Raw genomic sequence first — 26,744 nt, 5'->3', positions numbered from 1 at the left:
GCCTGTGATGAACTGGGCTGTACATCAACAAAACTCTGGGCCTCAAAAGTGTGCCACGTTCCCTCACCGTACGAGTACTGGAGTCAGCCCTAATTCATAGACTGTAGAGGGGCCTGCCGGGTGTCTCAAAAGGAGATGCCTTTGAATGAATAGTCATACTTTATTGATTCCGGGGGAAATTGGTTTTCGTTACAGTTGCACCATAAATAATAAATAGTAATAAAACCATAAATAGTTAAATAGTAATATGTAAATTATGCCAGGAAATAAGTTCAGGACCAGCCTATTGGCTCAGGGTGTCTGACCCTCCAAGGGAGGAGTTGTAAAGTTTGATGGCCACAGGCAGGAATGACTTCCTATGACGCTCAGTGTTGCATCTCGGAGGAATGAGTTTCTGGCTGAATGTACTCCTGTGCCCACCCAGTACATTATGTAGTGGATGGGAGACATTGTCCAAGATGGCATGCAACTTGGACAGCATCCTCTTTTCAGACACCACCGTCAGAGAGTCCAGTTCCATCCCCACAACATCACTGGCCTTACGAATGAGTTTGTTGATTCTGTTGGTGTTTGCTACCCTCAACCTGCTGCCCTAGCACACAACAGCAAACATGATAGCACTGGCCACCACAGACTTGTAGAACATCCTCAGCATCGTCCGGCAGATTTTAAAGGACCTCAGTCTCCTCAGGAAATAGAGATGGCTCTGACCCTTCTTGTAGGCAGCCTCAGTGTTTTTTGACCAGTCCAGTTTATTGTTAATTCGTGTCCCCAGGTATTTGTAACCCTCCACCATGTCCACCCTGACCCCCTGGATGGAAACAGGAGTCACCGGTACCTTAGCTCTCCTCAGGTCTACCACCAGCTCCTTAGTCTTTTTCACATTAAACTGCAGATAATTCTGCTCACACCATGTGACAAAGTTTCCTACCGTAGCCCTGTACACAGCCTCATCTCCCTTGCTGATGCATCCAACTATGGCAGAGTCATGAGAAAACTTCTGAAGATGACAAGACTCTGTGCAGTAGTTGAAGTCCGAGGGGTAAATGGTGAAGAGAAAGGGAGACAAGACAGTCCCCTGTGGAGACCCAGTGCTGCTGATCACTCTGTTGGACACACAGTGTTGCAAGCACACGTACTGTGGTCTGCCAGTCAGGTAATCAAGAATCCATGATACCAGGGAAGCATCCACCTGCATCGCTGTCAGCTTCTCCCCCAGCAGAGCAGGGTAGATGGTGTTGAACGCACTGGAGAAGTCAAAAAATATAACCCTCACAGTGCTCGCTGGCTTGTCCAAGTGGGTGTAGACGTGGTTCAGCAGGTAGACGATGGCATCCTCAACTCCTAGTCGGGGCTGGTAGGTGAACTGGAGGGGTCTAAGTGTGGCCTGACCATAGGCCGGAGCAGCTCCAGAACAAGTCTCTCCAGGGTCTTCATGATGTGGGAGGTCAATGCCACCGGTCTGTAGTCATTGAGGCCGCTGGGGCGCAGCGTCTTTGGCACAGGGACGAGGCAGGATGTTTTCCACAGCACAGGAACCCTCCAGAGCCTTAGGCTCAGGTTGAATACATGGTGAAGTACTCCACATAGCTGAGAGGCACAGGCTTTGAGCACCCTGGTACTGACACCATCTGGTCCTGCAGCCTTGCTTGGGTTGAGACGTTTCAGCTGTGAAGCCCACCATGGTGGTTTCCTGTGGGGAAGGGGTATAGTCATGAGAGCAGGGTGAGTGGAATATGTGTTGGTTGGGGGCCGACAACAGATGATACATGTGGGGGATGGGCAGGGGCCACAATGTCAAATCCGTTAAAGAACCGGTTAAGTTCATTGGCCCTGTCCACACTGCCTTCAGCTTCTTTGTTGCTGTCATGTGAATCCGTCATCTGTACCCTTCAGTGTGGCCAACGATAGGATTACCAAGCCACCCCTGGTAGTGAACATTTCACTCGGTGATATATCAGCTGACGGTGAGAATAGGCATTGCTTTCACTCCTCATGTTCGACGATGCTATCAGACTTCACTAAGTTTGGACTCAATGCTAGGGAATCCTAGATCCAATCCCTCCTACCATTAGGCCACCGTTACATTACCACGTGCCCAATATTGGAACTTTAGCAAAGTAGCTTGGTTTTTTGATAGAATAGAATTCCATAGCAGTGAATGTTTGAGATTGGCTATTTCTAAAATTCCAGGGAGTTTAGGATACTGACTTTGGTGGGATTTGAACTTGTATCTGTGGGTCATTAGTCTAACAATATATCCACTAGGTTGTGTTCTTGCCCAGGTTTTGATTTGGTATCCCACTTCACGAAATCTAGCCTGATAATGCAGAGCAGAATTTATTGAGCAGTGGTCTGTGATAGAAACGCAAACACGAGGAATTCTGCAGATGCTGGAAATTCAAGCAACACACATCAAAGTTGCTGATGAACGCAGCAGGCCAGGTAGCATCTCTAGGAAGAGGTACAGTCGATGTTTCGGGCCAAGACCCTTCGTCAGGACTAACTGAAGGAAGAGCTAGTAAGAGATTTGAAAGTGGGAGGGGGAGGGGAGATCCAAAATGATAGGAGAAAATATAGAAATATGATAGAAATCAGCAGGGAGCTGTTGTGCTCTATATTTACCCCTCAGTCAAACCCTCATCATCCTGTTAGTGTGTCTGGGATGTTAGTGTGTGGAAAGTGCTTTCTGCTTCTTCTACACACGGGGTGGTATGATAGTGTAGCAGTTAGCGTAACACTATTACAATACCAGTGACCCAGTTCAATTCTTGCCTCTGTCTCTGAGGAGTTTGTGCTTTCTCCCCATCTCTGTGTAGGTTTCCTCTGCGTGCTCTTGTTTCCTCTACTGTCTAAAGGCGAAAGGGTGTAATTAATTGGTGTGGGCTGATTGGGCCACAATGTCCTGTACTGTGCTGTATCTCTAAATAAGACTAAACGACTGGTAAATCCTGACAGTTCAGTGTCCTAGTAAGTTGCAGGAGGCGAATAGCTGGCTGACAACCAGGAGTAGTGGAAATGTGAATAGGCAGTTAACATGGAGCGCCCCTGTGGTCATTCCCCTCTCAAATAAGAATACTGCTTTGGATACTGTTGTGAGGGATAACCTCCCAGGGGAATGCCACAGAGACCGGGTTACTGGCACTGAGTATGGGTCTGTGTGCAGAAGGGACAGAGGGAGAAGAGGGGGCCAGTAGTAATAGGGGACTCAATAGTCAGGAGACAGACAGGAGATCCTGTGGATGTGAACGGGACACCCAGATGGCAAGTTGCCTCCCAGATGCCAGGGTCAGGGACATCTTGGATCACATCTGCAGCATTTTGGAGAGGGAGGGAGAATAGCCAAATGTCTTGGTACACATTGGTACCAATGACAGAGGAAGGAAAAGCAAAGAGGTCCTGAAAAGAGAATTTAGAGAGCTAGGTAAGAAAGCTGAGAAGCAGGACATCCCGGATAGTAACATCTGGATTGCTGACTGTGCCACACATCAGTGAGGTCAGAAACAGGATGATTTGGCAGATAAACGTGTGGCTGAGAAGCTGGCACAGGGGGCAGGGCTTAGGGTTCTTGGATCATTGGGATCTCTTCTGGGGGAGGTATGGCCTGTTCAAAAGTGACCGGTTGCACCTAAATCCAAGGGGAACCAATATTCTGGCAGGTAGGTTTGTTTGAACTGTTGGGGAGGGTTTAAACTAATTTGGTAGGGGGGTGTGGGAACCGGAGTGAAGGGACTCAAGGTAGGAGTCAGAAAGCAAAGATAGCGAGCAGTCAGACTGTCAGGAAGGGCAGGCAGATGATAGGATGTAATTGCAGCCAGCAGGGTGAGTATCAGTGCATTAAGGATGCAGAATGAAAAAGGATAGCAAATACAATACTCAAGATGTTGTATCTCAATGCGTGGAGAATAAGAAATAAGTTGGATGATCTTGTTGCACAATCACAGATTGCCAGGTATGATGTTGTGACCATCACTGAATTGTGGCTGAAGGATGGTTGTAGTTGGGAGCTGAATGTCCAAGGTTACACATTATATCGAAGGGATAGGAAGGTAGGCAGAGAGGGTGGTGTGGCTGTACTGGTAAAGAATGACATCAGACCAGTAGAAAGAAGTGACATAGGATTGTATGATGTTGAATCCTTGTGGGTTGAGTTAAGAAACTGCAAGGGTAAAAGGACCCTGATGACAGTTATATACAGGCCTCCCAACTGCAGCTGGGATGTGGACTGCAGATTACAACAGGAAAAAGAAAAAAACATGTCAAAAGGGCAATGTTATGATAGACATGGGCGATTTCAACATGCTGGTCAATTGGGAAAATCAGGTTGGTAATGGATCTCAAGAGAGTGAGTTTGTTGAATGCCTACAAGATGGTTTTTTAGGGCAGTTTGTCATTGAGCCTACTAGGGGATCAGCTGTACTGATTTGGGTGCTAAGTAATGAACCAGAGGCGATTAGGGAGCTTAAGGTAAAATAGCCCTTAGGAGGCAGTGATCATAATATGATTGAGTTCAATTTGAAACTTGATAAGGAGAAAGTAAAGTCTGATGTAGCAGTATTTCAGTGGAGTAAAGGAAATTACAGTGGTATGAGAGAGGAGTTGGCCAAAATAAATTGGAAGGAGCTGCTGGCAGGGATGTCAGCAGAGCAGCAATGGTGTGAGTTTCTGGGAAAAATGAGATAGGTGCAGGATAGATGTATTCCAAAAATGAAGAAATACTCAAATGGTGAAATAGTACAACCATGGCTGACAAGGGAAGTTAAAGCCATGGTAAAAATAAAAGAGAGGCCATACGGCAAAGCAAAAATTAGTGGTAAGACGGAGGATTGGGAAGCTACAGAGAGCAACTAGAAGAATCATTTGGAGGGAAAAGATGAAATATGAAAGCAAGCTGGCGAAAAGTATCAAAGTAGAAGTAAACGCTTTTTCATGTATGTAAAAAATAAAAGAAAAATGAGAGTGGATATAGGACTGCTAGAAAATGAGGCCAGAGAAATAATAATGTGGAACAAGAAGATGGCAGATGAACTAAATGAGTACTTTTCATCAGCCCTTACTGTGGAAGGCACTAGTAGTGTGCCAAGTGTAAAAAGGTGTGAGGGAAGAGAAGTGGGTGCAGTTACTGTTACAAGGGAAAAGGTGCTCAAAAAGCTGAAAGACCTAAAGGTACATAAGTCACACGGACCAGATGAACTGCACCCTAGGGCTCTGAAAGAGGTAGTGATAGAGATTGTGAAGGCATTAGTAATGATCTTTCAATAATGATTGGACTCTGGCATGGTGCCAGAGGACTGGAAAATTGCAAATGTCACTCCACTCTTTAAGAAAGGAGGAAGGCAGCAGAAAGGAAATTATTGACCAGTTAGCCCCACCTCAGTGGTTGGGGAAATGTTGGAGTCAATTGTTACGGATGAGGTTGTGGAGTATTTGGAGACACAGGACAAGATAATACAAAGTCAGAATGGTTTCCTTCAGGAAAAATCTTGCCTGACTAACCTGTTGGAATTCTTTGAGGAAATTACAAGTCGGAGAAAGGGGATGAAGTGAATGTTGTATATTTGGACTTCCAGAAGACCTTTGACAAGGTGCCATGCATAAGGCTGCTTACCAAGTTAAGAGCCTATGGGATTACAGGAAAGTTACTAACATGTTTAGAGCATTGGCTGATTGGTAGGAGGCAGTGCCTGGGGCCTGGGAATAAAAGGATCCTTTTCTGATTGGCTGCCAGTGACTAGTTGTGTTCTGCAGGGGTCAGTGTTGGGTCCGTTTCTTTTTGTGCTGTGTATCAGTGATTTAGATGATGGAGTAGGTGGCTTTGTTGCCAAAGATTTGTGGAGGGGCTGGTAGTGTTGAGGAAACAGGTAGGATGCAGAAGGACTTAAACAGATTAGCAGAATGTGCAAGGAAGTGGCAAGTGAAATACAATGTTTGAAAATATATGGTCGTGCATTTTGGTAGAAGAAATAAATATGCAGACTATTTTCTAAATGGGGAGAAAATCCAAAAATCTGAGATGCAGAGGGACTTGGGAGTCCTTGTGCAGAACACCCTAAAGGTTAATATGCAGGTTGAGTCAATGGTGAGGAAGGCAAATCCAATGTTAGCATTCAGTTCAAGAGGTCCTGAATAAAAGAGCAGGGATGTGATGCTGAGGCTTTATAAGGTACTGGTGAGACCTTGCCTTGAGTATTATAAACGGTTCTGGGCTCCTCATCTAAGAAAAGATGTGCTGGCTTTGGAAAAGGTTCAGAGGAATTTCACAAGGATGATTCTGGGAATGAAAAGGTTATGATACAAGGAACGTTTGATGGTTCTGGATCTGTGCACACTGGAATTCAGAAGGATGAGGGGAGGATCTCATTGAAACCTTTTAAATGTTGAGAGTAGACGTGGAAAGGATGTTTCACATAGTGGGGAGTCTAGGACAAGAGAGCACAGCCTCAGGATAGAGGGGCATCCATTTAAAAACTCTTGGCCACTTGTCCATAATCCAATGTTCTATCCATGATGGTATCTATCTGGAAATACCATGGACTCTTGTTAAGCAGGTTCACACAAGTTTGGCACCTTGTCAAAGGCCTTCTGAAAATCCAAGTACACAACATCTACCGATTTTTCCTAGTCCATCTTGCTTGTTGTTTCTTCAAAGATTTGTCAGGCAAGATTTTCTCTTAGGGAAACCATGCTGACTTTGGCCTCTTTTAGCATGTGCCTCAAAGTACTCTGTAACCACAGCTTTAACAATCAACTCCAACATCTTCCCAACTACTGAGGTGAGACTGACTGTTCTATAATTTCCTTTCTTCTACTATTCTCCCTTCATTGAAGAGTAGAGTGAGATTTGCAATTTTCCAGTCCTTCAGAACCATGCCAGAATCCATTGATTCTTGAAAAATCTCAGGTGGTGGCGAGAGGGCGTTCAGGAGTGAGATATGCCAAGTAGTGGAATGGTGCCACAGCAACAACCTGGCACTCAATGCCTGTAAGACGAAAGAGCTGATTGTGGACTTCCGGAAGGGTAAGATGAAGGAACACATACCAATCCTCATAGAGGGATAAGAAGTGGAGAGAATGAGCAGCTTCAAGTTTCTGGGTGTCAAGATCTCTGAGGATCTAACTTGGTCCCAACATATTGATGTAGTTAGAAAGAAGGCAAGACAGCGGCTATACTTTATTAGGAGTTTGAAGAGGTGGCATGTCAGCAAATACACTCAAAAACTTCTATAGTTGTACCGTGGAGAGCATTCTGACAGGCTGCATCACTGTCTGGTATGGAGGGGCGACCACACAGGACCGAAAGAAACAGCAGAAGGTTGTAAATCTAGTCAGCTCCATCTTGGGCACTAGCCTACAAAGTACCCAGGACATCTTTAGGGAACGGTGTCTCAGAAAGGCGGCGTCCATTATTAAGGACCTCCAGCACCCAGGACATGCCCTTTTCTCACTGTTACCATGAAGTAGGAGATACAGAAGCATGAAGGCACACATTCAGCATTCAGGAACAGCTTCTTCCCCTCAGCCATCCGATTCCTAAATGGATGTTCAACCCATGAACACTACCTCACTTTTTTTTTAATATACAGTATTTCTGTTTTTGCACATTTAAAAAAAAATCTGTTCAATATATGTAATTGATTTACTTGTTTATTGTTATTATTATTTTATTCCATTTATTATTATTTATTTCTCTGCTAGATTATGTATTGCATTGAACTGCTGCTGCTAAGTTAACAAATTTCACGTCACATGCTGGTGACAATAAACCTGATTCTGGTTATTACTAATGCCTCCACAATCTCTTCAGCATCTCTTTTAGCACTTTGGGGTGTAGACAATCTTGTCCAGGTGATTTATCTACCTTCAGACCTTTCAGTTTCCCAAGCACCTGTTCCCTAGTAATGGGAACTTCACATACTTCTGCCCCTGATGGTCTCGAACTTCCAGCATTCTGTTAGTGTCTTCCACAGTGAAGACTGATGCAAAATATTAATTCAGTTCATTTGGCATTTCCTTGTCCCTCAGTGCTGCCTCTCCAGCATTACTTTCCAGCAGTCCGATATCTATTCTCACCTCTCTTTTTACACTTTCTGAAGAAACTTCTGGTATCCTCTTTACTATTATTGGCTAGCTTACTTTAGTATTCCATCTTTTCCTTCTTCATGAATTTTTCAGTTGCCTTCTGTTGGTGTTTAAAAGCTTTCCAGTCCTCTAACTTCCCAGTAATTTTTGCTCTTTTATATGCCCTCTTTTTGGCTTTTATGTTGGCTTTGACTTCTCATGTCAGCACGGTTGTGCCATCCTGCCTTTAGAGTATTACTTCTTCTTTGGGATGTATATATCCTGTGCCTTCTGAATTGCTCCCAGAAACACCAGCCATTGCTGCTTTGCTGTCATCTCTGCTAAATTTCCTCAAATCAATTTTGGCCAGTTCCTCTTTCATAGTCATAGTCATAGTCATACTTTATTGATCCCAGGGGAAATTGGTTTTCATTACAGTTGCACCATAAATAATTAAATAGTGATAATAAAACCATAAATAGTTAAACACTAATATGTAAATTATGCTAGGAAATAAGTTCAGGACCAGCCTATTGGCTCAGGGTGTCTGACCCTCCAAGGGAGGAGTTGTAAAGTTTGATGGCCACAGGCAGGAATGACTTCCTATGATGCTCTGTGTTGCATCTCGGTGGAATGAGTTTCTGGCTGAATGTACTCCTGTGCCCACCCAGTACATTATGTAGTGGATGGGAGACATTGTCCAAGATGGCATGCAACTTGGACAGCATCCTCTTTTCAGACACCACCCTCAGAGAGTCCAGTTCCATCCCCACAACATCACTGGCCTTACGAATGAGTTTGTTGATTCTGTTGGTGTCTGCTACCCTCAGCCTGCTGCCCCAGCACACAACAGCAAACATGATCGCACTGGCCACCACAGACTCGTAGAACATCCTCAGCATCGTCCGGCAGATGTTAAAGGACCTCAGTCTCCTCAGGAAATAGAGACGGCTCTGACCCTTCTTGTAGACGCTTCAGTGTTCTTTGACCAGTCCAGTTTATTGTCCCCAGGTATTTGTAATCCTCCACCATGTCCACACTGACCTCCTGGATGGAAACAGGAGTCACTGGTACCTTAGCTCTCCTCAGGTCTACCACCAGCTCCTTAGTATCCTTTCATGCCTCTGTAATTTCCTGCACTCCACTATAATACTGATACATCTGACTTTAGCTTCTCCCTCTCAAATTTCATGGTGAATTCTATCATATTATGATCATTTCTCCCTAAAGGTTCCTTTACATTAAGCTCCCTAATCAATTTCGGTTCATTGCACAACACCCAATCCAGAATAACTGATCCCCTTGTTGGCTCAACCACAAACTGCTCTAGAAAGCCATCTCACAGGCACTCTACAAATTTCCCCTCTTGGGATACAGCTCCAAACTAATTTTCCCAATCTACCTGCGTATTGAAATCCCCAATGACTATTGTAACATTACTCTTTTGACATGTAATTTGTACACCACACCTTTGCTAGTGTTAGGATGTCTGTATATAACCCCCAACATGGTATTTTTACCCTTACAGTTTCTTAGAACCCACAACGATTCTACACCTTCCAATCCCATGTCACCTCTTTCTAATGATTTGATTTCATCACCCCCTATGTCTACCTGCATGGCTTTTGATACAATGCGTATCCTTGGATTTGAAGCTCTTTATAATCCAGGCATCATCCTGGTAAATCTCCTCTGTAACCTCTCTAAAGTTTCAGCATCCTTCTATAACGGGGTGACCAGAACTGAATATATTCTCCAAGTGTGGTCTAACCAGAGTTTTATAGAGCTACCTCATGGGTCTTGAACCCAATCCCCCAACTAATGAAAGCTAACACACCATCTACCTTCTTAACCATTCTGTCAACTTGCACTGCAACTTTGAGGGATCTAAGTTTATGAACAACACTCCCTCTGAAAACTGCACAGCACTTATGCTTTTTTGTAATATGCAAATCATGAATATTTAGAGTGAAAATTGTAATCTCACATACTTTTTATGAATTGAAAGGTATAATGAAATACAGTGCAACAAAGAAAATCTTTCATGTTTCGTAAGCTTTTTCTTGTCTGTCTTTATCGCAAATCCATTGTCCATAAACACTGTTCCTTTCCCTGCTTCATTGAGACAAACAGTTCAAGAACTCCATGCATGTGCTTCCTAAGCATCTCCACATTCTGTTGTACATTTCCCTGAGAAGATCCATTCCCAGTTTAGGCTGTTGAGTTCTTGCCTAATGGCATCATGATTCCCCCTCCCCCAATTAAACACGTTACTGCACTCCCTGCTTCTGTCCTTGTCCAAGGCTATGGTAAAGGTCAGGGGCTTGTGGTCTCTTATCCTGCTTGGACTCCACTAACATGTTTCCAACCCTACCTTCTTGTCCTTCTTCTAAACTCGGACTTCTTGAGTCTCTCATCTGTTGTGTGATCCTCCTTTCCCTTATTCTTCATAAGCTAAAGGGTCTGCTTCCAGCCCAACACTGATTGGCCACCCAGTTGTATCGATCAGTGATGTCTCTTGCCACTTGCCCCCTGCCCCCATGCTGTTGGATTACTCTCAGGATATAACATTGCCTAATATTGGGCAGAACAAAGGCAATATGCTTGTAATCTGCTGCAAGCTATCTTCTGCTTGCATCTAGCTCCATTCTCTTTTTTAATTGATCAGGTTCAAACAGACAACTGGGGACTTTGTCTGTTGTTTGATTGGGACAAATTCTAACCCCCAGCATAAATATCTCCAAGTGAGAATCCTCACCCTTCAGGTTGTCCATCCCTTTCATCAGCTTCCTTTTTCTCTAAAAGCTTTCAACTTTTTTAATGTAACCCTCTGAAAAAGATGGAAGCTTTGGGAATACATAATGGAATTTCGTGAGTGGATAACTCTTTGATGTTATCTCCTGTGACGGGTGAATGGGTGGTGATTATCCACTTCTGAACCTACTATCAATGACTTAATCAATGTGGTTTTTGGAAAGGACAATAAGTGGTCTAAATGTCTGTCCTGGGCATTTCTGAAAGGCAATTTGTTTTGTTGATGTGTATCCCAAGTCATTTGAAGTTCACTTACCAAATGAAAGAATAATTTATAGATATTGTAAAACTGAGTGTAGGCAGTATTGTTCTGGTGTGTTATTTGAAAGGTTCTGGAGGGTAGAGACTGGAAAATGTCAATGATCACTGTCCAAATGTGTTTAACTGTGGAGCCTCAGAGGTCTGTTTGATGATAATGTTGTCCTGTTCTACATTTATTAGTAAAATGTGAAACCTAAATAAAGAGAAATGAGGGGAACATAGTGTCTTTTGCATTTAAAATAAATTAGTATTGTTGCTTGCCATTCTGTTAGCCAGGGGTTACTAAAGCATGGTCACATATTTTTGGTCCTGATGAAGGGTCTCGACCCAAAACATTAAGTGTACTGTTTTCCATAGATGCTGTGTTCCTCCAGCATTTTGTGTGTGTTGCTGTGATTTCCAGTTTCTGCAGATTTTCTTGCGTTTTGTATGTTTAGCGAAGACCAATTATCTACCTGCTCCTCGGTAGAAATGCAAGACGTTTGATTATAGTCATAGAAGACTGCAACCCTGAAGCAGGCCACTTGGCCTATTTAGTTCTTGTCAAACCATTACTCTGCCTAATCCCATCAACCTGCACCTGGTCATCGCCCTCCATATCCCTCCCATCCATATGCTTATCCAAGTTTACCTTAAATGTTGAAATCAAAGCCTCTATCAATTCCTCTGGCAGCTCGTTACACATTATGAGCTGCCAACTTGTTACAAGGAGACTAGTTGATAAATTTTCAGATGGCATTTGGTGAAGAATCACATGAATTATTTGAACCTCAGTGGACACTAATAATGGATAGCAGTGATTTAGATTTAGTATGTAAGTTCGGGAGAAAAGGAAGAAAAGAACACCATTCTTTTTACTTACCAGAATGAATTTATATTGTAATCTCGAAAGGCCATTTTTGGGCTAATGCTTATGATGTTATGCATAAGTGACTTGGAATTGGGTCCAGAGAGAACCCTTGTGAGTGATGCAAACTGAGCAATGCAGTCATTGGTGAGATTAATAGAAGCAGAGTTCAGGAAGACGAGGATGCTGCTGAAACTCACAGACATGCAGCGGGTGCGATAAAGTATAAATTGATGCACTTCGGCGGAGGGGGAGTGGGGAGAGTGTGCAGAACTTGAGAAGTTATTTTAGAACCAAATTTGCAGCCACACGAAGGGGGCCTGCTGCAAATAAACAAACTACAGGGGGAACTCAGCAGATCAGTCAGTATCTTTGGAAGAATTCAGCCAGTCAATGTTATGGGTCAGAACCCTGCATATGGAAAGAAACCCTGCTTCTCTTTAAAGCAGAGACCAAGGAAATCCAATAGGGTATTGAAACTTGGGATGGTTTGATAGAACAAGTGAGCAGAAATTACTCTCTGTGTAAAAAACTTACCCCTGACATCTCCTCTGTACTTATCTCCAAGCACCTTAAAACTGTGCCCTCTCACGTTAGCCATTTCAGCCCTGGGAAAAAGCCTCTGACTATCCACACGATCAATGCCTCTCATTATCTTATACACCCCTGTCAGGTCACCTCTCGTCCTCTGTTACCACAAGGAGAAAAGGCCAAGTTCCCTCAACCTAGTCTCATAAGGCACGCTCTCCATTCCAGGCAACATCCTTTTAAATCTCCTCTGCACCCTTTCTATGGTTTCCACATCCTTCCTGTAGTGAGGTGACCAGAACTGAGCACAGTACTCCAAGTGGGTTCTGACCAGGGTCCTATATAGCTGCAACATTACCTCTCGGCTCTTAAATTCAATCCCACGGTTGATGAAGGCCAATACACCATATGCCTTCTTAACCACAGAGTCAACCTGCGCAGCAGCTTTGAGTGTCCTATGGACTTGGACCCCAAGATCTCGCTGATTCTCCACACTGCCAAGAGTCTTACCATTAATACTATATTCTGCTATCATATTTGACGTACCAAAATTAATCACTTCACAATTATCTGGGTTGAACTCCATCTGCCACTTCGCAGCCCAGTTCTGCATCCTATCAATGTCGCAGTGTAACCTCTGACAACCCTCCACACTATCCACAACACCCCTAACTTTAGTATCATCAGCAAATTTACTAACCCATCCCTCCACATCCTCATCCAGGTCATTTATAAAAATCACGAAGGGTTGGGGTCCCTGAACAGAACTCTGAGGCACACCACTGGTCACTGGCCTCCATACAGAATATAAACCTTTTGTACAACCACCCTTTGCCTTCTGTGGTCAAGCCAGTACTGGATCCACAAAGCAAGGGCCCCTTGGATCCCATGTCTCATTACCTTCTGAATGACCCTTGCACAGGGAACCTTATCAAATGCCTTACTGAAATCCATATACACTACATCCACTGCTCTACCTTCATTAACGTCAGAGCATGAATCACCCCGGTCAAAAAGCTACAGATCATTTGATTAGGCATTTAGTGGGATGCCTGGGCAGATTGGAACTGGGCTGTTCATAGTCATAGTCATACTTTATTGATCCCGAGGGAAATTGGTTTTCGTTGGTTGGATGGGTGATAAATCCAGGGTCTTACTGTACATCAGACGCTGAGATGAAGAGGAGTAGGCTGGGGTGAAGATCTGGTAGCTGGTTTAACAGCACAGATGGGGATGTTATAGATTAACAAGGCATGGAAGCAGGCTGTTCAGCCCAAGTCATCCAGTGGTGTTCAACCATTTGCCCAGGATTGGCACATATACTTCTAAACCTTTCCCATTCCTGTACTTAACCAAATATCTTTTAAATTTTATTATTGTATCCATCTCAATCCCTTACTTTGGCAGTTCAATGAATATTTTATTCCAAGAAGTAAAATTGTAGCCTGCCCAGCCTCTCCCTGTAATACTGGGCCTCAAATCCTGGCAACCTTCTTGTGTAAGGGGTTTCTTCTTTTATGTTACTGTGTATGTTAATCAAAATGACTTCTTTGTTATGTTATAATTAAAATGGTTTCTCTGTGATGTTAACTGCTGAGACAGTGATTCTTTTTCTAGCAACTGGCAGCTTGTTTGGGTTATCACTAATGATAAGGAGAGAATAAACCAATGGGTGTCCATGTTATTCTTTTTTGGGGTGATATTCTGTCTCATATGGCTGGGAACCGGTGTGTTTGGCGGGCTTTCGGAGGAGAGACTGGGAGTAAGGCGGACATGCTGGAAGTGCTCTGTTTGATCACCTTGGGTGGTCCCGAGCGGTGAGTCGAGGGGGTCGGAGCGGACCACAGGGTGAAGAGAGAAGACCCCGGGTATTTGAGCTCCATCTGTGTGCATGAAGAAATTGAACTTTGATAAGTCTGGCGCCTTTTCCTTTTTTCTTGTATATTGTATCTCTATTAATCTCATAGTCACAGTAAGATTTATAAAGTGTAATCTGTAAAGTGTACATTGTGTGTGGTCTGATATTTGATGTTTGAGGTCGTACCAGGTGGCATTACACAGCAACTGACGCAACCGGGAGATACGATTGGGCGGCGGACGGGGTTTCCCCTGGATAAATACGAGCTGATATAGCTGAGTGTTACATTTGCAAACCTTCTCTTCACTCTTTCCAAATATAAATTTTTTTTCCCCTGTAACAGGGCAACCATAATTGTACATAATATTCCATGAAGTTATCTCCAGCAGAATAAAAGATATTTTGGCATTGCAATATTTGATCTGGGAGTGAACAATGATTGTTGTCAGGACTAGGTGTCACGGTAGCATCACGGTTAGCATGATGCTATTACAGCTCTGGTCATCGAAGTTGAAAGTTCAATTCATCTGTAAAGAGTCTCTGTACATGCTCCTCGCGGAATGCGAGGGTTTTCTCCGGGTGCTCTGGTTTCCTCCCACAGTCCAAAGGTGTGCTGGATAGGTTTATTGGTCAGTGTAAATTGACCTGTGATTAGATTAGGGTTAGTGAGGGTCACAAAAAAGTGAAGATCTGCAGATGCTGGAAATCGGAGCAACACACACAAAATGCTGGAGGAACTCAGCAGGCCAGCAGTACTGGCGACGTTTCAGCCTGAAGAGTCGACTGTACTCTTTTCCATAGATGCTGCCTGGTCTGCTGAGTTCCTCCAGCAGTCTGTGTGTTGGTGAGGGTTGTTGGGGCAGCAGGGCTTGGAGGGCCAGAAGGGCCTTCTCCGTGCTCTGTCACCAAATATATCAAGTCCTCTTTTACATGGGGCGTGATGTCAACCTGTGAGCCGCAGAGATGAAGGCAACATCAAGTTAGGTGCATAAGCTTAATCCCTTCAGCAATCTCTTGGTTCATTTCCTGAAGTGACACAAAACTACCAAGGTATTGCTGCATTTCACAGTGAGGAAAGTCAGATTTCGATTGTTTTTCACTGAATAGAATAGCGTTATGTGGTTGAAATCCGGGGCCAGTATATGAAAATAAGAACTTTGAAAAGACTACTAAGCTTGAATGTGTGTGAGGAGGACTGGGGTTCGTGATTAGGCAGCACAGCTTGAATGTAGGATGGCATATTACAGACCAGCACGGCTTCAGAATCCGAAACAGGCTTATTATTATCACTGACTCACACCACGAAATCTGCTGTCTTGCAGCATCTGTACACAGCAATACATAAAACTATACTATATCAAAGTATATTTTCAAAGCTCAAATAAATTTATCATCAAAGTACATAAATGTCACCATATACTACCTTGAGATTGATTTTTCTTTGCAGCCGTTCACAGTAGAATAAAGAAATACCATAGAATCAATGAAGATCTACTCACAAAGACTGACAAACAGCTAATGTGCAAAAGAGGATAGTCTGTTCAAATACAGAAAAAAGTAAATGAATAATAATGAGAACATGAGCTGTAGAGCCCTTGAAAGTGAGTCCATATGTTGTGGAATCACACACAAAATGTTGGAGGAACTCAGCAGGCCAGGCAGCATCAAGGAAGAGTATTGTCAATGTTTCGGGCTGAAACACATCGGTAGGACTGGAGAAAAAAAGCTGAGGAGTAGATTTAAAAGGTGGGCAGAGGGGAGAGAGAACCACCAGGTGACAGGTGAATTCTGGAGTGGGAGGAATGAAGTAAAGAGCTGGGAAGTTGAATGGTGAGAGAGACAGAAGGCCATGGAAGAAAGAAAAAGGGGGAGGAGCACCAGAGGGAGTCGATGGGTCAAGGAGAGAAGAGAGAGGGAAAAGGGGATGGGAAATGGGGGATGGGGGCCATTACTGGAAAATCAAGAAATCAATGTTCATGCCATCAGGTTGGAGGCTACCCAGACTTAATATAAGGTGTTGTTCCTCCAACCTGAGTGTGGCCTCATCACGACAGTAGAGGAATCCATGCTGGACAATTTGGAATGGGAATGGGAAGTGGAATTAAAATGGGTGGCCACTTGGAGATACCCCTTTTTTCTGGCAGATGGAGTGTAGGTACTCAATGAAGTGGTCTCCCAATCTACATCAAGTCTCACCGAAATACAGGAGGCTGCACCAGGAGCACCAGACACAGTATATGACCCCAACAGACTTACAGGTGAAATGTTGCCTCACCTGGAAGGACTGTTTAGGGCCTTGAATGGTACTGAGGGAGGAGGTGTAGGGGCAGGTGTAGCACTTGTTCCGCTTGCAAGGATAAGTGCCAGGAGGGAGATCAGTGGGTAGGAATGAATGGACAAGGGAGTTGCGTAGGGGGTGTATCCTGTGAAAAGCAGAAAGTTGGGGTGAGGGAAAGATGTACTTGGTGGTGGGATCCCATTGGAGATGGCGGAAATTTCAGAGAATTATGTGCTGGACACAGAGGCTGGTGGGGTGGTAGGTAACAGCACGGAATCAAAGGTGGATCAGCATATAGGAGGGAGATTAAAAATCTGTTTGAATGGTACCACATCGATAACCTCTCACTCAATGTCTGCAAAACCAAAGAGCTGATCGTTGACTGTTTGGAGGAAGAAACTGGAGGTCCAATGGCCAGTCCTTATTAGCAGATGGGAGGTGGAGATGTTTAAACTCCTCGGTGTTATCATATCAAAGGATTGTCTTGTGACTAGCACTTAAAGTGCCATTACAAAGATGGCATGGCAGTGCCTGTACTTTCTTAGAAGTTTGCACATGTAGCCCCCCTGGCCACCCTCAGGGTCGCTCGGCATGTCAACTGAAAACTTGGACAAACTTCTACAGATGCACGGTAGAGAGTATCCTGATTAGTTGCATCATGGTCTGGTGTGGCCGAAAAACAACACCTGCAAGAAGTGGTGCTTACGACTCAGTCCTTCACAGGCAAAGTTGGCCCCACCATTAGACACATCTACAGGGAGGAATGCCACAGGAAAGCAGCACCCATCAACAAGGACCACCGCGTGCTCCCCCCCCCACATCCAGACTATGGTCCTCTCTTGCTGCTGCTGTTGGGAGGGAGGTACAGGAGCCTCATTTCCTCACCACCACATTCAGGAACAGTTATTACCCTTCAACCATCAGGCTCCTGAACAGGCATGGATAACTTCACTCACCTGAACCCTGAATTGGTTCCACAACCTACAGAACACAGTTAATCTTCTTTTGCACAGTGGTTGTTTGTTAGTCTTTGTGTGGTTTTCATTGATTCTATAGAATTTTGTTTTGCTGTGAATACCTGCAAGAAAATGAATGTATGGTGACTTTGATAATAAATTAAATTTACTTTGAACTTTGAATACAAAACCTTTGGCGTATATATTTAATAAACCATTTCATTGAGTACCTCCTCTTCATTCATATTTAATCTTACTTCCCAGTCCCATTCTGACGTGTCAGTCCATGGCCTCCTGTAATGCCACGATGAGGCCACTTCAGGTTGGAGGAGAAACTACTCAAATTCCATCTGGGCAGCCTCCAACCTGTTGGCATGAACATCGATTTCTCTAACTTTTATAGGTTCATTCTCTCCCCTTCTCCCTTTTTCCATTCGCCATTCTGGCTCCCGTCTTATTCCTTCTCTTCACCTGATTATCACCACCTTCTGGTGACCCTCCTCCTTCCCTTTCTTCTATGGTTCACTCTCCAATCAGATAAATTCTTCTTCAGCCTTTACCTCTTACACCTACCAACTCCTGTTTTTTCACTTCATTCCCCCAACGCCACCCACCCACCTTCCCTATCACCTGCCAACTTGTACATTGGGTAAATTTAAAGTGTTTCCTCCCCTCACCTTCTTATTCTGGCTTCTTTTCTGTCCTTTTCCAGTTCTGATCAAAGATCTCGGCCTGAACTGTTTCTTGCCCTGCAGTGATGGTGCCTGATCTGCTGGGTTCCTCCAGCATTTTGTGCTTTGCTGAACAAAATAAAAGTACAGATATATATTTACTAATTCCCTGGAAAAGCTTCAATGCTGGTATCTTGTTCAGATATGAGTTGTATCGAGATGTGAGTTATGAAATGTACAAACTGCCTATACCTAGGAAAAAAGCAAAGCTGGATATTTAAAAATATAATTGCAGTGAACATGAGAACTGTGAAAATGCTTGACCAGTGTTGTTGAGCATGTCATAGACGTAATTGTACAGCACAGAGATCGGCCCCCTATACTGACCATCAAATACCATCTGTATTAGTCCCATTTACCAGCACTGGCTCTGTAGCTTTCTGTGCCTTGGTCATAGTGTTCAGCCAGATACTTGGTAAATGTTCTGAGCCTTTGCCAGCACTGCACTCTGAGGAAGTACTTTTTAGATTTCAGCCACCCACTGGGTGAAGGATTGACTCCTCATATCTCCTTTCATCCTTATTCCTCACCATAAATAAGGAGCATTTGGTGACTCTGAGCTGAAGTTTAGAAGAATGGGGGGGTAGGGGATCTGCTTGAAACCGATTAAATATTAAAATGCCTTGATGGAGTAGATTTGGAGAGGATGTTTCCTGTAGTAGTGGAGTCTGGGACCAGAGGGCACAGCCTCAGAATAGAAGGATGTTCCTATAAAACAGATGAGGATAGATTTCTTTAGTCAGAGAGTGGTGAATCTGTGGAATTCATTGCCACAGATGGCTGGGGAGGCCAAGTCATTGGGTATATTTAAAGCGAACATTGTTGGGTTCTTGATTAGGAAGGGTGTCAAAGGTAATTGGGGAATGGCAGGAGAATGGGCTTGAGAGGGGTAATAAATCAGCTATGATCAAATGGTGAAGCAGACTCGATGGGCCAAATGGTCTAATTCTGCTCCAATGATCAGAACTTGCATACTTTGGCTTTATGTATTTTCTTAATGTAGAAAATTATTATTACCAAATCCATGTATGCCTCTCATAGTTTTGTGCACTTCTTGTCAGGTCTCCTCTGCTTCAAGGAAAATGAACTCAACCTATCCAGTCTCTCCTTTACAAACGAAATGTTCCTCCTAGTGAACCTCTCTGCACTCATTTCATCTTTGGCTAACCAAAGTTTTACAAAATTTTGACGCTGCCTCTCTATGCTGTTATATTCTATTCCCCGGCTAATTAGGCCAGCTTTTTATTTCCTTCCTTCTTCACCTTCTCTATTTGTGCTGCCACGTTTAGGGATTTGTGAATGTACTCAGATGCCATCCTGTTCCTCAGTACTCTGTACCTTCATGAAATCACTTACAGTGCATCCCTTTGTACTTCTCAGGATGAAATTCATTTGTCATTGTTGTGTTCAGCTCAGCGGCTGATCAATATTGTTCTGTAACCTAGGACTCTCCTCCTCAATATAAACACCATCAAGTTTCAGGTCATTCGCAAACATACTAATTATGCTTGTTACATTCATATTCAAGTAATTTATGTATATGATAAAGAACAGGGGCCCCAGCGTTGATCTGTGTGGAGCACCACTGGTTGCAATCTTCCAATCACAAAAGCAATCTTCCAATAATATCTTCTGTCTGTCTCCTATTATCAAGCTATCTTTTGATCTAATTTGCCAATTTCCCTTCGGTTCCACAGTCTCTAATCTTTTGGACCAATTTTTCATTTAGAACCTTGCTTAAAGGCCTTACTGAAGTTCATGTTCACTCCATTATCTTCATCAATATATTTTGCTATTTCTTCAAACCATTCCCTTTTTACCCCCTCTTCTGTTGTGCCTGTAGCATCTGTGCCATTTTAATCATCCTCCTCAACTTCTCTTGACAACCTGAGGCTAAGTGTACTCACATTCGATTGAATTCTCCAACTTCTGGTAACTGCTCCCCTGTCTGACTCTTTTCCCTCTCATCTCCTGGTCCACCAGCCCCTTTTCACCCTCTCCCTTTCACCCCCCTGCCCCCCATTTGTCGATCCTCTCACTGGTCTCCCTCGCTTTCTTCCATGCTCCACTGAGCCCTCCCAAGAGGTTCCATTACCTTGTCACTTTCAGCTTCTGACACTATTCTCCCTGTCTCTGCCTATCTCCCTCAGTACCTGGATCCTGCTATCACCTGCACTCCTCCTTCCTCCTCTTTATTCTGGCTATCTCCCCTCTATGTTTCAGTCCAGATTAAGGGTCTCAACCTGGAACATCAACTGTCCATTTCCCTCTGTGGATGTTGCCTGACCTGCTGAGTTCCTCCAGCTTTTTGTGTGTGGCTCCAGATTCCAGCACTTGCATTCTCTTGTGTCTTTGCTAGTTGTTGATTGCCCAGTGCTGGGGTAAAGGCTGTGTGCATTCACTCTGTTTATGCCCCTCATGATTTTGTACATCTCCATAAAATCACCCCTCATTCTCCTATACTCCAATAAATAAATTCCCAACCTGCTGAACCCCTATTATATAGTCCCTTGAGACTCCACTGCACTTTTTCCACCTGTACTATAACAGGGTGACTTAAACTGAACATAATGTTCTAAATCAAGTGTTCCCAACCTTTTTGTGCCTTGGAGACTTACCATTAACTGAGGGGTCTGTGCACCCCTGCCTAAGTGTATCCTCACCATTAACTGAGGGGTCTGTGCACCACTCTCTAAGTGTATCCTCACCATTAACTGAGGGGTCTGTGCACCCTAGTCTAAGTGTATCCCCACCAGCATCTTGTACAACTATGACATAACATCCAAACTTCTATAATCAGTTCCCTGACTGTTGAAGCCAGCATGAGAAAAGCCTTCTTCACCATCCTGTCTACTTGTGATACCACTTTCAAGGACTTGTACCCCCAGATTTCTCTGTTCTACAATACTGCTCAGGGTCCTACTACCCACAGTGAAAGTTCCACACTCATTTGTCTTCCCAAAATGCAAAAGCTGACACCTACTCAAATAAAACTCCATTTGTCATTCTTTGACACACTTACCCAGCTGAAGAATATCCCCTTGTAAATCCTGATAGCCATCTTCACTCTAAATGATATGACCTGTTTTAGTGTCATCTACAAAATTACTAACCATGCTTTGTACATTCTTATTCAAAAAATTGACTTAAGGTAATGAACAGCAATGGGCCAAGCACCAACACCACTAATCACTGACTGTAGTCCCAAAGACAATGTTCCACCATCACCTTTTGCTTCCATCCATTAAGCCAATGATGTATCCAATTAGCTGGCTCGCTGTGGGTCCCATGAAACTAACTTTTCATAGCAGCTAATCATGCAAAGCTTTAAAGGTCTTACTGAAGTCCCTGTAGTCTACTGCCTTGCCCTCATTTACTTTCTTGGTTACTTCTTCAGAAAACGCAACTTTGTGAGATGTGATCTCACATACACAAGGTCGTGCTGACTATCGCTAGTCACCCCTGTCTTTCTGAATGCTTGTGCATGTTATACCTCAGCAACTTGCCTAGCATGGATGTTGGTCTATAGTTGCCAGGTTTTACTTTACAGTTCTTCTTAAATAAAGGCACAGCATGAACCACACTCCACTCTTCCAGCAACTCACCCGTTACTGAAGATACAATTCTCAGCTAGAACTCTGCAATATTTTCTCAAGCTTCCCACAGCATTCTGGATACATGTTAATGTTCAAAATTCAAAGTAGATTTATAATCAAAGTACATATACTTATGTTACTCAGACACCCTGAGCCGATAGGCTGGTCCTGGATTTATTTCATAATTTACTGGCATAATTTACATATTACTATTTAACTATTTATGGTTCTATTACTATTTATTAATTTATGGTGCAACTGTAACGAAAACCAATTTCCCCCACGATCAATAAATATGTCTATGACTATGACTATGTTACTATACACTACCTTGAGGTTCATTCCTGGGGGAAAAAATACAACAGTATTTTACAAAAAAAATACAGTACAGTATATTATCTCCAGTTACCAAATGACATATTATTACTGAGCTAGTACAAAGCTAAGTACTCTTATTTCTGTTTCCCAAACACCTTCCTATTTTAACAATTTACAGTACTGTGCAAAAGTCTTAGGCACCTTGGCTATATATAAATGTGCCGAAGTCTTTTGTACAGTACTGCATAAATATAAATTTGGAAAGACAAAGATTAATTTGGGATTTGTGCTTTTTAGCAAGCAAGTTGTTCTGTATTGCAACCTCAACAGGGTGATAGTACCTCAGAAACCTTCGGTACACCTAATGCTGCTCCTGGTATCCTTTTCTACACTCCTTGTTGAAACCGGGCTCATCCGCTGATGTGAAAGTAATGGTAGAGTGATCCTTGTAAGCGGAACAAGTGCTACACATGCCCTTACACTTCCTCCCTTACCACCATTCAGGGCCCCAGACAGTCCTTCCAGGTGAGGTGACACTTCACCTGTGAGTCGGCTGTGGTGATACTGTGTCCGGTGCTCCCGATGTGGCCTTCTATATATTGGCGAGACCCGACGCAGACTGGGAGACCGCTTTGCTGAACACCTACGCTCTGTCCGCCAGAGAAAGCAGGATCTCCCATTCCACAACCCATTCCCATTCTGACATGTCTATCCATGGCCTCCCCTACTGTAAAGATGAAGCCACACTCAGGTTGGAGGAACAACACCTTATATTCCGTCTGGGTAGCCTCCAACCTGATGGCATGAACATCGACTTCTCTAACTTCCGCTAATGCCCCACCTCCCCCTCGTACCCCATCCGTTATTTATTTTTATACACACATTCTTTCTCTCACTCTCCTTTTTCTCCCTCTGTCCCTCTCACTATACTCCTTGCCCATCCTCTGGTTCCCCCCCCACCTTGTCTTTCTCCCTGGACCTCCTGTCCCATGATCCTCTCATTTCCCCTTTGCCAATCACCTGTCCAGCTCTTGGCTCCATCCTTCCCCCTCCTGTCTTCTCCTATCATTTTGGATCTCCCCCTCCCCCTCCCACTTTCAAATCTCTTACTAACTCTTCCTTCAGTTAGTCCTAACGAAGGGTCTTGGCCTGAAACGTTGACTGTACCTCTTCCTAGAGATGCTGCCTGGCCTGATGCGTTCACCAGCAACTTTGATGTGTAGAGTGATGAATATGTTTGTGATAAATTTATCGACTGTGGTGATGAACATTTCTGATGATTCACAGTAGTGGTCACCAACTGGTCGATCGCGATGGACTGGTTGATCTTTGAGACTTTCCCAGTAGATCCCGAATAAAAAGAAAAAGAAATACACAACTACTGTTGTAATGTGAGCATTATAAAAATAAGTATACTAATTAGGAAACTGGTAATATAGCAATACTCCTGCTATCGGGTTGCAGGGTTTTAGTTCTGTTCTTTCTGCCCAGTGCGCATGTGTGTATAGCTCCCCCTGCCATGTGCTGCGGTAGAAAAGACCGGAAGTAAAACCCCGCAACCAGGAAACTACCTCTCTTTGCAAACAGCTTTCTGTAGCGGGAGTATTGCTATATTACCATTATCCTAATTTGTATTAACTTATCTTTAAAATGCTCACATTACAACACTTCTCCCCCTTTAAGTTCCAACATTTCCCAAATGTAAATAACTGGGGAACAAAAAAACAGTGATGTCATTATCTTGCGTACCTCTGAAACTTATACTAGTGTCTCAGTAACAGCTTACCAATACAAAACACCTAAAAAATGTGGTAGATTCAACTGTCCATTCAAATATTCAGTCTGTCAGGAGGTTCGCGAGAGCGCTGTGCTGCAACAGATGAAAATTATGAAATCTAAGTACAGGAGCTGTTTTACTGACAGACACCTCACAGACTGTTTCAGACTGGCTGTCTGTAGTTATGAGCCAAATTTCAGGGAACGAGCAGAAAGTATTCAGCCCTAGTTATCATACTGAGTGCAACAGTCAATTTTTGTTCATTTATTTTTCATGTTGAAATAAAATTAAATAATGAAACATAGACTTAAAGGTGTTGTAATGTGAGTATTATAGAAATAAGTAATACTAATTAAGACAATGGTAATATAGCAGTACTCCCACTACAGAAAGCTGTTTGTAAAGAGAGATTGTTTCTGGGTTGTGGGGTTTTACTTCCAGTCTTTTCTGCCTGGTGTGCATACGAGTGACTAAACGGTTTAGTAGATCGATCTTGCCTTTCACTTAAGGCCGAGGTAGGGGTTCTTGAGCTTAAAAAGGTTGGCGACCACTAAACTGCAGTCTACGTTTGAGCTTCCAGATCTGTTCTTCATCTGTCCCATTTAGCACCATGTTGTGCCTTGAAGCATGATGGGGTATGCCCTTAGTATAAAGAACAGGACTTTTGTGTTTACAAGGTCACCAGTTCTACCTAAGTTATCCAGTAATGTATGAATCTGCTGCAGGTAAGTTGGAGAGGACAAGGCTGGTGGTCTATTTCCTTGGTTGATTCCCTCACCACCGGCCTGGCTGCAGTATTCTTCAGCCTTGGCCAGCTCTGTCTGTGGTAGTACCAAGTCATTCATGAAGTTGCCAACCAGAAAACATTCTGTGCTGTCTTGATTTTTGAGGCAAATAGTACAAATGTATGTAAAAGGATTTGGTTTCACAGTAGTGAAGAGGAGGTAGGTAGATGAAGAAATATGAGAGACAGTTTGAGTTGAGAATAAACATTTAGACAGTGTTGTCTTTACATTTAGAGGGCAGTGAACGCACCCTTGTCCTGCTGTAGAGATGGTTGACAGCTTCATGTTCCTTGGCAGCCATATCATCAACAACCTCTCCTGGTCCCTCTATACTGATGGGATAATCAAGAAGGCACATCATTATAAATAATGTGTTAGACACCTAAGAAGAATTGGCTTGGCCTCAAGGATTATCTCAAACTTCTGCAGATACAATATCCTGAAGGGTTACATCTTAGCCTGGTACAGCAGCTGCTCTGCTCTGGACAACAGAACCCACAGAGAATGGTGAACACTGCCCAGTCCCTCACACATTCAGCATTTTCTTCATGGTGTGTGCACCAGGATGGCTAACAGTATTGTCAAGGATACCCAACACCCTGGTCATTTTGTTTTCTCTCTTCTACCTTCTGGGAGAAGGTGCAGGACTCAAGAACAGCTTCTTCCCCATCTCTTTCGCATCCCATTCCTGGAGATGCTGCAATGCTTATGGATTCTTAACTCTTCCTCGTTTGTTTATTCTGTTATTGTCACCTTTCTGTGCTCTTCAGTTTGCACTACTCCACTATTCTGCTGTCTTGTGCCGTTTGCAGTATTTATTATTGCCATGTACACTGTTTACTCTGTAAGCTTCACACGAGCTCCGTGTTCATTGCACCCTGGTGTATTTAGCAATAAACTAATCTGAATCTGAACCTGAGCCTCTGTTCCTGTGGGCTTGGTGTGCCTCTACTGAGAGTGTGTGCACTTCTGAAGGTAAATAGGAACTCTTTCAATGGATTTCAAAGTGGAAATGGAAATTAATAATACTGCTGCTTCAGCTGAGTTGTTGTCTGGTGGAGTTTGATCATCTGGGCCCTAACTTGTGTGATTACCAGGTATCTGGCCCTAACTTGTGTAATTATTAGGTACCTGTAATGCTAGGATCAGGTTCTTCATAGAGTGTGATTCTCAACTTTTTAAGTGTCAAATGTAATAGCTTTTCTAGTGAAGAACTGAGATTCTTACATTGTTAGATAATAAGTTTTGCCAAATTAAATTCTTTGCTATTACAACTTTCTATGTTTTTCCTCTGCTTAGAATTCAGTACTGGGCAGGGAGGATTGAACAAGAACTGGACCGAGTAGTCCAACAGGTCAGCGGGATTCAACAGCTTAAAACGGTATGTGCTCTATATTTATCACCTGTGTTGGTTGGCATGATGTTCTAAAAACTTAAAAGTTACTCACTTCTAAGTACTTCATTGACTAAAGAGTTCTTTGGGATGTTTCAAGCTTGTCTTATCGAAGTACCTATGCTTTTTGTAGTTTAATTTCAGGTGCTGTTAGCTAATTTACAGGGCAGGTACTGTGTATCGGCTGTGTGTATATCAGGGCTTGCACCTTTCCTGCCGCTACCAATGTGCCAAATAACACAAGAAAGAAACCTTGTATTTCCAAGGCAGGCATTTTTCACAACTTCAGGGCATGATCTGCATAACTCTTTGAACAGTGCTCATTGCTATAGCGTAGGAAATAAACAGTACCTAACTGAGCAGCCACGTGGCCAAGTGGTTAAGGTGTTTGTCTAGTGATCTGAAGGTCGCTAGTTCGAGCCTCAGCTGAGGCAGCGTGTTGTGTCCTTGAGCAAGGCACTTAACTACACATTGCTCTGTGACGACACCGGTCCCAAGCTGTATCGGCCCTAGTGCCCTTCCCTTGGACAACACCTGTGGCGTG

At 43.5% G+C, this 26,744-nt stretch overlaps 1 protein-coding gene across 5 annotated transcripts in view; it reads left to right on the top strand.

Annotated features, from left to right (window-relative positions):
* Positions 1–26,744, top strand: part of cacna2d2a (calcium channel, voltage-dependent, alpha 2/delta subunit 2a) — a 1,072,053-nt gene that overhangs the window by 71,472 nt on the left and 973,837 nt on the right. For all 5 annotated transcript variants that reach the window (XM_063067752.1, XM_063067753.1, XM_063067751.1 and 2 more), the window contains exon 2: positions 26,107–26,188. In XM_063067752.1, the coding sequence (XP_062923822.1) occupies positions 26,107–26,188 (82 nt within the window). The remainder of the gene's footprint in view (positions 1–26,106; positions 26,189–26,744) is intronic.

The sequence above is a fragment of the Mobula hypostoma genome, chromosome 15, assembly GCF_963921235.1.
Source record: "Mobula hypostoma chromosome 15, sMobHyp1.1, whole genome shotgun sequence".
NCBI classification, from domain to species: Eukaryota; Metazoa; Chordata; class Chondrichthyes; order Myliobatiformes; family Myliobatidae; genus Mobula; species Mobula hypostoma.
The sequence above is the reverse complement of the archived record's forward strand: the minus strand, read 5'-3'. Positions and strand labels throughout refer to the sequence as shown.